Here is an 11,570-nt window from a genome sequence, read left to right as displayed (position 1 = left end):
ATATATCTATAGATATATAGATATTAGGAGTTTCGACCTCTCTCGCAGGAGATGGGCTAGGCGCCACCTGCCAGCGTCTTTAGCAATCTCCCTCCCTGACCTGCTGGGGCGGAGAGGAGGCGGGGGAGGATGCGGCGCGGGGGTGGCCACCGCACATCCGGGCGCTCCTGCGCCGGCCGCGGGCTGCATAATTGATGGAGGGCCGGGCGCAGTTCTGGGTGTCCTGCTGGCACGGTGAGAGTGTCTCAGGGGAGGAGGGCAGGGCGGCCGGCCCCTCCCACTCCGCCTTTTCTCGAGTGTCCTGCCCCCGGGCCTGGCAGCGGGCGCCAGGCCGCCGGCGAGTGTGCGCAGCGACTCGGGGCACCGACGGCGGTGGGTGCGCGAGGACCGCGGCGGACCTGCTGGCGCCATGCGCTCCCTCTCCAGTCTGCGGGGGCCCCGGGCGCCGCCCCTGCCGCTGCTCCTCCTGTGCCTCCTCGCCCCTGTGCGCCGGAGCTCGGAGGACGGCCGTACCCCAGGTGTGATGGTTGCAGGGCCAAGGAGAGGGCGGAGAGCGCGCGGGGATCCTGGGGCAGAGGCGCGGGGATACTGGCGACCGCGGGTGGGGAACGGCCTCCGCCTCCGCCCCCGCCCCCGCCCGTTTGCCCCGCTAGGGTTATCTAAACTGGCCGAGAGGCCGGTGCGGTTCGGGTTCCTCCTCTGGAACGAACAGCGCCCTACGAGACGGGGTCGTGGGTAGTAGGGCAGTGTCTGGGTGTTCCTAGGAAAAGGGCGTAAGGGTGCGGGCAGGAACAAGGCAGCGACTTGGCCTCTGCTAAAGTGGCAGGATCTCTGAAAGCCACATTTCCCAAGGCCCTTCACTTAAATCGATAGTGAGGCTTAAATATCCCCTCCTCCCTTCCTGGCAGGTGGGTTGGCTTTGATGATGTTTTTTAGAGCTGAGCTGAAATAACAACAACAACAAAACAAACAAAGCCCCACGACTTAAGGATAATGTGTGTATCTTCTTTTCTACCTTGGTCTTTGAAAACAAAGACCATGGGTTTTTCTTTGTATTTGTGGTTGTATTATTAAGACACTGAAAGAGGGATTTTGGTGCAAAACATCACGGAAACCAACACCAGATTTGCCATTTTAGCTTCACCTGTTTATAATTACTTTTTATGGTGAAAGTATTCCATCTAACGTACTTTCTAATGCAAGTTCCTGTGTTATAAATTTCAAAGTATTAGCGGCTAATTAGGATAACAGACCAACTCCAAGTTTGCAAATATTGCCCATCAGTAACTAAAATCAGGATATTATTCTACACAAGGTCTCGAACCTTTAATAGGAATTCATTTTTTATGCGCTTATAGCATGTAGATTTTTTGGTAACATACTTTGAAGATGGAAAGATAAATAATAAGATTACTCATTTTTTAATAAATGTCCTTTAATAGGCCTAGCTGTTAACAACTTGGACAAAACATTTTGGGTTGCCTCAGTTTCTAAATTTCCTCACCCCGCTTTGCAGCCACCTTTCTCTTTTTCATTCACACCACTTAAAAAGAATGGTCAAGGACATTTTCTACACCCTGCGTATCCCTGATTCACCTATCATTCACCTGAGAGTACTGCACTTCTGAGGACCAACGCATTCTAGGTGTGTCCTAGAACTTTGGTTCTCGACTTGGCTGTATGTTGGAATAACCAGCGAGCACTAAAAATGCTGATCCGTGGATCCTGCCCTCAAAAATTCTGATTCAGTTGGCCTGGGATTCAGCCTACATGTGAGGAGTTTTAAAAGCTCCCGTGTGATTTTAATCATATGATCCTAAGCAGGTTGAAAACCACTGCTTTGAAATGATATGGCCTAGAGAGTGCACTGTTGGATAGGTGTTCCATTGGTATGAGGGAGTCAGGTTTAAATTGACACTTAGAGCAGACTTCCAAAGAGAAAAGTAGGAAACAAATGAAGGTGGAGTAAATTAACAAAGTTTTAAATAAATATAATGATGTATATATGTACGGCAGATGTCTGTGTGTGTATGTAGCACAAGTCCTGTCCTTTAAGCTCCACTTAAGCTAAAATTATGGAAGAATGTGACATATAAAAGGCATGAAGTTAACATTTCATTTCAAGGCAGAATTAAAAATTGTGAGGCAGCCTCATCTCACTTTATAGATAGTGTATCGATCTCGGTGAGGTTCAGTTTCCTCCTTGCTAAAGACCATTGTGAAGTTTACTGGTTATTTTTTACCTAGGTGCTTTTGAACTACTTGGAAGTAGGTGTTCTATAAACCTAAGATTTGGGGCCAAATTTTAAAAATAAAAATGTTTATCATTTTTTATCATAAATGTATCATATTTACTATGTAACAACTGTGTGCCAGGCATTGCACCATATAGTTTATAGCTCTATGGGTTAGTTTTTATTATCCCTGACTTTCAGATGGGGAAATTGGAATTCAGAGAGGCTAAATAGTTGCCTAAGTACACATAATTGAGCAGTAGAGCAGGAAATTTAGCACTGTTCAGTCCGATTCCAAATACTGTGTTCTTAAACTCAGTTGTCTCTCTGAGATGAGTGGGTATGTCTATGAAAGTTTGGAATCATTGACAGAGAGCAGAGTGTGTGGATACAAATGCTAGATTTGGGCTGTAGGGCTTGCTGACTCAGTTTGAGTCCTGGAATAAAGTTGGCACAAGGACTCACCTTAACTCTTTTGGGCTGTTTTAATTAAATAAGAAATGTAAAATATCTTTATGAAGGAGAAATATTACATAAATGGGAATATTTTAAAATCATTATTATTACTCTTATGGGGGAACAAATCGAAGGAAAGGGTCATGCTTATCTTTTGAAAAATGTTTGCAGGGGAGTCATTTGAAATGATCATTTTTAACTTCTAGAGGATGTTGCTTATATGCTTCCTTGATCAATGCCCCCTTCCTTTCTAGAGACACACAGAGCAACTGCCCGGTAGTAAATATTTGTTGGAACAAATATTCGAGCACCTACACATGCCTTACATTGTTAGTCTATATCTAAGCAGAAAACTTTAGCAGTTTTTACCTTTCATGGCATTTAAACTTTAAAGGAACGGATTGGATATAAGCCTGTCTTTAATAGGGTTGTATCTGAGGCATCAAAATTTTGACCCTAAATTACCATCACATTTGAAATTACATTATATACACATTTGTTAAGAATTAGTTCAACTGGCTCTTCCTCGTCCTGGTCTTTTATCCCCACCTCTCATCCCCATCTCCTTCCCTCCCTTCTGGGAATGAGTCCTGTAGTCATTAGGTGGGGAAATGCGGAAGCGTCTCCCCTGTTGAAGGGACCCAAACGGTTTCAGATCAGGGAATTAGAAGCTGAGCTCAGTCAGGATGGCATCCAGGTAGGAGAGCAGCCCCGTGCAGAGTGTTAGAGCCGAAGCACATGAGGTGGGCGTTCCTGCAGAAGGGTGGTCTGGCGAGAGCCCTCAGAGCTGAGCACTGACAAGGGCTTCTCCGCAGCTATGGCATGCAGGTCTGATCCTGATCACAGGATGGAGGTAAAGCACGCAGGAGCGGACAGTGCAGGATGCTGAAGCCTAAGTGCGTGAGGAAGACACCTCTTTGGAGCCAATGGGAGATTAGTTATATATGGGGGGACTGATCAAATAAGTAAAGCTGGTGAGGATAACAGAATCTACATCTTTCTCTAGAGAAGAAGGAAATAAACGGGGAAAACTAAAATGAACCTTGTGGTGTTGGACTGCAGTTGGCAGCATTAGTGTGAAATAATGACTTTAAATATCTATCTATCTCTATCCATGTCTTATGTCTATATATATCTATATAAATAGATGCATAAATATAAACGTGTATGTGTAAATATATGTATAATGCATATATGTGTCATATATATTTACAGGTGATCCCTGAACACAGAGGTTAATCTATGTATAATTTATAGTCAGCCTTCTGCATCAGTGCATCTGAGGATTGACCCAACCATGGACCATGTAGTCACGTAGTATTTACTCTTGAAAAAAATATGCGTATAAGTGGACCCTTGAAGTTCAAACCCTCATTGTTCAAGGGCCAACTGTATATATGTATGTATATTATACCCATTATATATATGTTGTGTCTGTGTGTGTATGAATATGTACACATGTATTCTTAGGTCTGCCCACTGCAATGGAGCAGTGATTTCCCAGCAGTGATGAACATACTTAGCACCCAAATCTTGATTCTAAATACATTTTTTTTTTTTTTTTTTTTACTAATAATAACTTGGACTTTTTGTAGAAATGGCTGATATCAGGACTGGAGTGGGGAAAGGATAGGATAAGCCTGGAACACCTTATGCCAGAAAGCAATAAAGTGTTCAAAGAATGATGGGTGATGTCAAAAGGATACAGAAGCCAAAGTGAAGGGGGTACGACTGGACAAACAGAGCATGAAAGTAAATAATAATACTAATGGACTAGTATCCATATGCACTGAATAATGTCCATTGAATTATATAGGTATTCATGAGTACGTACTGAACTTAATTAATTAAATGAGTCAATTGAAAGTTTGATGAGGCACAAAATATTATATAGTTTCAAAGTAACTTCCCACAAAATTGGCATTAATGAAAAGGGAGAAAGAATAACTTTTAAGTGGAGAAGCCTGGCAGACACCACTTTAATCAAATGATCAGAGTGTAAATCAGTAAAGAAAGAAAGAAAATTGTGTGTCATCTGACAGGGTGCAGTGAGAAGAACACAACATCTCCTCTGTGACTTTCCTGCCAAAGATGTCTACTCTGAATCTAATCGTATTACAACTTAACTATCCTGGAACTTTCATAAGCATCAAGGTCATAAAAGTCAGGAGAGACTAAAGCTGTTTAGAGTGAAGAGAATAGAGGGACATGGCTCATGGCAGCTCATGTGATCCTGAGCTGAAACCTTTGGCTAAAAAAGTACATTATAAAGACTTTTGTTGAAACTTAGATAAGATGTGGGATGAGATGATAGTGCATAAATGCTAATTTCCTGATTTTAACAGCAGTATTGGGGTGAAGTGGGCTATGTCCTTTGTAGGAAATGTTGTAATGTTTCTGAGGTCGAATGGGTCATCAGGTGACCAACTTGTTCCCCAGTGTTTCAGGGGAAACATTCTTTACTCTGTATGTAAAACTTTTCTGTTAGTTTGAGATTGCTTGAAAAGCAAAAAGAATTTCAACTCTGCGAAAGCTTGAATTAACAGACAAACCACAAGGATAGCTGAGAAATAGTCATCAGTTTATGTAATTAGGTACGATTTTCCAAAGGAGTATTTGCCCTCAAACAGAGACAGATTATAAGTGTTGAGGCTGTCTGTCCTAGATTGTAATCTTATCAAGTTACTTTTGTATAGTTGGCCTCACATATTTCACAATATTAGGTGAACCTCGGAAATAAACAACTTAGGACACACACATTGACACAGAAGGAAAAAACCTCACAATGGTTTACTAAAAATAAACTCTCTACTCCTAATAAAACATAGTCACTATTCATGCACAACAAAATATCTCAAATAATATATTGTTAGTATAGAAATAATAGATGTTATCTTTAAAAATGCTGTTTCTCTTTTAATTGAAAATAATATTTTTCTGGTATTTTTAAAGTTATTGTGGTCATATCATTACTAGTGTATCCCTACTCTCAAGATAGAATCTTTTTTACTATTGCCTTACAATTATATAGTTCTGAGATCCTGAAAGGGAATTTAGATGTCTCATCTGATTGATCTTGAAGCCTAGAGTGCTTTTGTGATGTAGCTAAGAGCCTGGAGCTAGCTAACAGCTGTAACTGGTTTCCTAGTTTGCATTTTAAAACTCCATCCAGCACTTGGTACCTCTTTGGAAAAGGTCCTCAAGATAGGAAGGGCTGCAAGAAATGTTCATGCTTTAAAATATCTGCACCTAAACCATGTAAAACAGCACCTCAGGGCTACAGGGCTATTTGAAGATTTTAAAGAATCATCACTTTGAGGAATGAGGGTTGAAGATGTACCTGTTTTGAAATCAGGATTTCTCAACTTCGGCATTATTGACATTTTGGGCTGGATAATTCTCTGCTATGGGGGGCTGTCCTGTAGAATGCTTAGCAGCCTCACTGGCCTCTACCTTTGTAGTGGGTGAGTTGTGTCACCCCCCAAAAGATGTTCAAGTCCTGACCCTTGGTATCTGTGAAAGTGACCTTATTTGAGAGTAGGGTCTTTGCAGATGTAATCAAGGTAAAATGAGGTCATGTTACATGAGGTCATGTTACATTAGGATAGACCCTTAACCCAATGACTGTGTCTTTATGAAAGAAGTGAGAGGGAGATTTGGATCTAGAGACACAGACACACAGAGGGAAGATGGATGTGTAAAAATGGAGCCAGAGATTGGAGTGATGCATCTACAAACCAGGGAATGCCAAGGATTGCTGGCAACCACCAGAAGCTAGGAAGAGGCAGGAACAATTCTTACTTAGCACCTTTAGAGGGAGCAAGGCTCTGAACCTTGATTTCAGGCTTCTAGCCTCTAGAACTCTGAGAGAATAAACTTCTGTTGTTTTAAGTCACCGTATTTGTGGTAATTTGGTATGGCAACACTACGAAACTAATATAACCTACCAGGTACAAGTAGTAACCTCCAAGTTGTGATAACCTGAATGTCTCCAGACATTGTTCAATATCCCCTGGGCAGGGTGCGGGGAAGAAGAGAATCACCTCTAGTTGAGAACCATTAAACAAAATCTAAGTCCTATCAAAGAATAACCTAGTGGGTGAAACATTTAAAAAACCCCCAGTCTCTAGAAAGAGCAGAAATCCTAGTTTTATTTGGCATAAGTTTCACTGTTAAAATATCTTAATGACCCAGGTGGAGGTAGTTTGAAACATTAGTTTCCACACTGCCCTTCAAAATATATTTTATTGCAAAAATCATATTTTAAAGAAAAGGTCAATTTATTTGCATTTCTATGTGACCAAGTTTTAAAAATAGTTTTACAAGGCTGTGTAAAAGTACACATTGCTTTTGTCATTAGGCTTTTTAATTGTTCTTTAATTTTTTTTTAAACTAATCTAAAAATGACCTTCTTGTCCAATAGTTCCCATGTATATAAAAAAATATGAGTTCCCTATCTAGACTGTTACCTGTCCCTGACTTAGAAAGTCTGACTTATAAATGTTCCCATCAGGAATTTATTTTCTTGCCAAAGCTTCTTTCCTCTTCTTTTCCTGACAAATTGTCTCTGGGGTATAGCGTCTAGCAATCAAGGTAGCCGTATTCCCCTTCTCTTCTTTTACTACTGCCGCTGGGGACAGGGGACAGGTATCCTATATTCCTAGAGCCCAGCGGTAGAACTCTAAATGTATTGTTTACAAGCAGTATTGGTAATTAGATATTTTAATGCTATAGTTCAGCTATATCATGGCTTAAATGGCTTTTACAATTTGGTATGGGATCTCATGGTTATGTATATTGATAGTGTTGCTTCCACAGGGAAATATATTCCGAGTTTGAAACCTCTGTTTTATAAATAGTATATGTTATCCATTCCTAGGTTGTGTTTCTATAATTGGGTTGCACATTTATATTGCTATTTATCAGAACGCTAAAACTAAGACTTATTAAAATAATTTTAATTATACATGTTGATAGCAATCAATACATTATGTGGATGAGAGAGAGAAAGACAGGGAATGGTATTTATCCTAATAGCTGTTTCTTATACCTTTCTTTAAATGATGTCCAGACCCTGCCAAGATTTTAAAATATAAGAGATTTGCGGGGGGGATGTTAGAGAAAATGCTTATTCTTAAATAGAGGTATAGTTGAACTGATTTTCTGACTTAAGTAAAAGCAAATCTTAAAACCCAATGCAGTTTTTTAGTGTTTATCTTTTTTTCTTCCCAATTTACTTCAATTAAATAGGGCCCCATTTAAACATGTGAAAATGTTACCTTAATATTAAATAGAAATTATAGCATGTTTATTTCATTTAAAATGTTAATAGCATAAATTATAAACCCTTCTAGCAATGTCTATTTTAAAATGTAATATGTTAAAGATATCTAAGTGGAGATCATTTTGCAATTTCCCATGAAACAATACAGGTGAGAATTAGAATGTTACACAGTTCTTTGATGCAACACCCTCATGCCCCATCGCCCAAGTAGAGGGAGAAAAATCTTTTAATCTCTGTGACAACTACTAAAAGCTACTCTTTTATGTTGGCATTTTGGCCACTACCTGTAAAAGAATGCCGAGTGGAAAATTTCCAGCAATGATTAATAGAGGAGTGAGTATGATAACTGAAGGAATGCGTGTTATGATCTTGGCACCATCACTCAATATTATCCAGCTTTTCTGATCCTCCCTTCTCTATGAAATGAAACCCCAAGTAACAAGTCAGTGGCAGAACTTGGACCAGGATACAAATCCCTGACTCTCCATTCTGTACTTCTTTTTGTGACTCAGCCTAATCCTTTCAGGGAAGTATTCAAACCACATCTGCCTGAATCTCCTGCCAATGTCCTTTAAACACTAACATCAGCTGCGTCAGCCTCCTGCCAGCTGTCCTCCTACTGAAAGCAATAAGGTTTACATTCTCACTTTTTTGATTAAAAAATATCTTGGCTAAACGATGAACTTCTCACTTTAATATTCTAACACCTTCTGCAGACTGCCCTGCTCTTGTACTCAAGACTCTTAAAGGAACTTTTCCCAAGACAAAAATCACAACAGTTATACATGCCCTTTTGCACTTGGGGCTTCTTCAGTGGAGTCTGGAGCCTGATCATGAATGCTTTAAAGGCAATAGGAAGTTAGGATACAGGTGGTGGCTGGATTATAGATGTCTGTTTGTATTTTTAATATATGAGTTGGCAATTGGAAGTGGTCACAACAGTTAGTATATTCTGGAACTATCCAAATTTTCCTACTCTTGAAGCTTGATTTTTCCTTTTCCTCCTATTCCTTCAACTTCCATAAGCTTAATTTTGCCCAAGTCAAGCCTAGACCCCTTTTCTCTCCTTATTCTAATGTAGGTCCTAGGGGGACCCATCCATCCACATCCTGTTGATGCAAAATGGGAAGATAACCCCAGCCTCAGAGCTCATATCCTTGGCATTATCTCCAGCTCTATTCTACCTCCAGAGTCCTTCAAAGATGTAGATCACACTTCATACTCTGTAGCTCAAATACCAACTTGTATACACCACATAGGCTAGTTACAGTCAATACTATAAATGGGTGCTACTCTGAAATTTTAATGACTCTCAATCACAAATTGTGGGCCTAAACCAACATTATTATGATCCATGTAGCCCTCCAGGAACCAAGTTTACTCAGCTTCATATTCCTTATTGGCATCAAGCATGTATGCTGTATATGTTCACTTACTTAAGTGAAATGAGAATCAGAATGACAGCATTTTTTCAGCTAATGTCATCCTTACTGTTGCTGATACTGTGAATAAGAATAGTGATAATGATAATAATAATAATAAATGTCAGACCATCTCAAAAGGGTTATGAGCTTGTTTCAGGGATAAAAAGTGCAGTGAAGATCTTCATGATGGCATTCTGCTCTGCAGTAGGCTAGGCTGAGAAGAAAGGTCTCCCGAGCAAAGGAAGCAAAGGTATCAAAGCTTCTGTTTGCAAGCTTCACAGAGCAGATGACAGAGTAGAACAGTCCTTTCTTTCCCACCTGCTGTTCCCAGATGCTCTTCCCTCCTGGCTTCCTGTCCAGAAGGGAACAGCATCTGCCTTGATCTTCCTGAGATATTTTCTCTTTAATGCAACCTGTAAGTGAGCTCTGCCCAGTAATAGAAAAAAAGAATTTTCATATTGATAGGTGACTTTTTGGCAATGTGTGTGTGTGCTTGAGAGAGAGTGACAGAGAGAGAGAATAGGAATGAATGAATATTAGGTGTGGGTGGAGGAGAAGTTTTGTATTCCTGACAGCCTAGTGAGAAACTCAGGGCATATTTTCCTAAATAATCACCGTCAGAGGGTAGTATGATTTAGGTATGTTATTTGTGAAAGGATTATTTTATGGGAAAGTGCATCCCACCTTCCAAGACTGTATTAGAAGTGATCAAAGCTCTGGAACATGGCTAATTGGAGAGCTAGGTCCTGCGAGGTAGATTTTTTTTTATTAGGCAATATTGAAAAGCTGTGTGTAAGCTGAAGCAACAAAAATGATCACCTGCTTTGATAACATTTTTCATACGTTTAAGAAATGTAAAGAACTAGAAATCTAATCTTGCACTAGGAATAACTTTCTGAGCAGAGTGTTAAAAAATGTGGTGTGAAAAAGGCCCAGGTTTAATTTAAAGTGAATGAAGGGTCTTAAGAATGCAGCCAAGTTTACAATAATGAGCCTTTCTCCTCTGACTTGTTTGGTAAAGTTGGGGTAGTTTCCGTGGGAGGTAAGGTCTGTGTCCTGAAGTCAAAGAAACAGTAGCTAGTGTTAAAAAAAAAAAAAAAAAAAAAGAATCTTTGAGGAGAGTGGGACAGGTGGAAATGGAAACCTTGTTTCTTCGATGAAGGTTTTTGAAAGAAGAGATAAGTGACAGAGAAAAACGGAAAGTTGGTTTGGTAGAGGACACACTGGACCGTCACCGTAGCTGGAAAACATAGTAGCACAGACTCTCCCTGTCCGTCCATTTATGTTCTCTGTCCTCTAGTGCCCGGTGCACTCTCTCTTATTTCTTTTTTACGCCCCTTATTTTGGTCTCTCTGTCCCTTTTTGTGCTCTCATCTTCTCTCTGCCTTTCTATGTCCTTTTTTTCCCCTGGCACTCTTATCTAATTTCTCCATATCTTCATTTATGTTTTATAAAGAAACTACAAATTTTAGGATAAGGAAAGGTTTTTTTTTTAAAGCCATTTGATGTAATCAATAGGGATTTTTCAGTAAGAAAAGAACAGAGAAAAATTGGAAATTTTGTTATATTTAATAGCTCAGTGTGTTTCTGAATGTCTGTGGAGCATGTAAGACCTAGTGAATCAGAGCTTCCTGAAAACATTATTTTTCATTAATAGTATACAATATACCATTTTAGCTGTTGTGAACTAGCTTTCAGACAGTCACTTAACCTTGATAATAATATGTAATCACATGTTCTTATTCTTACAGCTGCACCTTTCACAAGTCTACCTGTCCGGGAAGAAATGATGGCAAAATACTCTAACCTTTCCTTGGAGAGTCATAACATATCACTGACTGGTAAGTGTATTGTGTTTTAAATAATATAATGCCAGATAATTTTTCATTTTTAATTAAGCTACTGTATGAATTATGAAGTACTAAAGTCTGCTGCCAGTCTGGCGGGAGAGACACACCAGTACCTTATACAGTCATAACACAGTGTGACGGGGTCCCGTGCGACCAGGCCGGCGTGCCCTGTGTGAGGGAGGAGGCAGCCTTTCCAGGCATGGGGGTTAAATGCTCTCTAGAAGGAGGGCACCTGGGACGAGAGGAGGGCTCATTTTGACGTGCAGATGCTCTTCGGTTTTCATCACACCTTGCTGGTACATCTGTTCAAATCACTGTTCAC

The 11,570-nt window shown here is 40.1% G+C and overlaps 1 protein-coding gene across 2 annotated transcripts in view; it reads left to right on the top strand.

Moving 5' to 3' along the window:
* The first annotated feature begins 207 nt into the window (after window positions 1-207).
* EMB (embigin) overlaps window positions 208-11,570 on the top strand; it is a 52,552-nt gene continuing 41,189 nt past the window's right edge. The window contains exons 1-2 of one of the 2 annotated variants that reach the window (XM_057541835.1): window positions 208-234; window positions 11,150-11,239. In XM_057541835.1, the coding sequence (XP_057397818.1) occupies window positions 11,185-11,239 (55 nt within the window). In that variant the 5' untranslated portion in view covers window positions 208-234; window positions 11,150-11,184. The other variant, XM_007195628.2, reaches the window with a different exon arrangement.

Source organism: Balaenoptera acutorostrata, chromosome 2 (assembly GCF_949987535.1).
Source record: "Balaenoptera acutorostrata chromosome 2, mBalAcu1.1, whole genome shotgun sequence".
Lineage (NCBI taxonomy): Eukaryota > Metazoa > Chordata > Mammalia > Artiodactyla > Balaenopteridae > Balaenoptera > Balaenoptera acutorostrata.
This window is presented reverse-complemented; position numbering and strand designations above follow the sequence as displayed.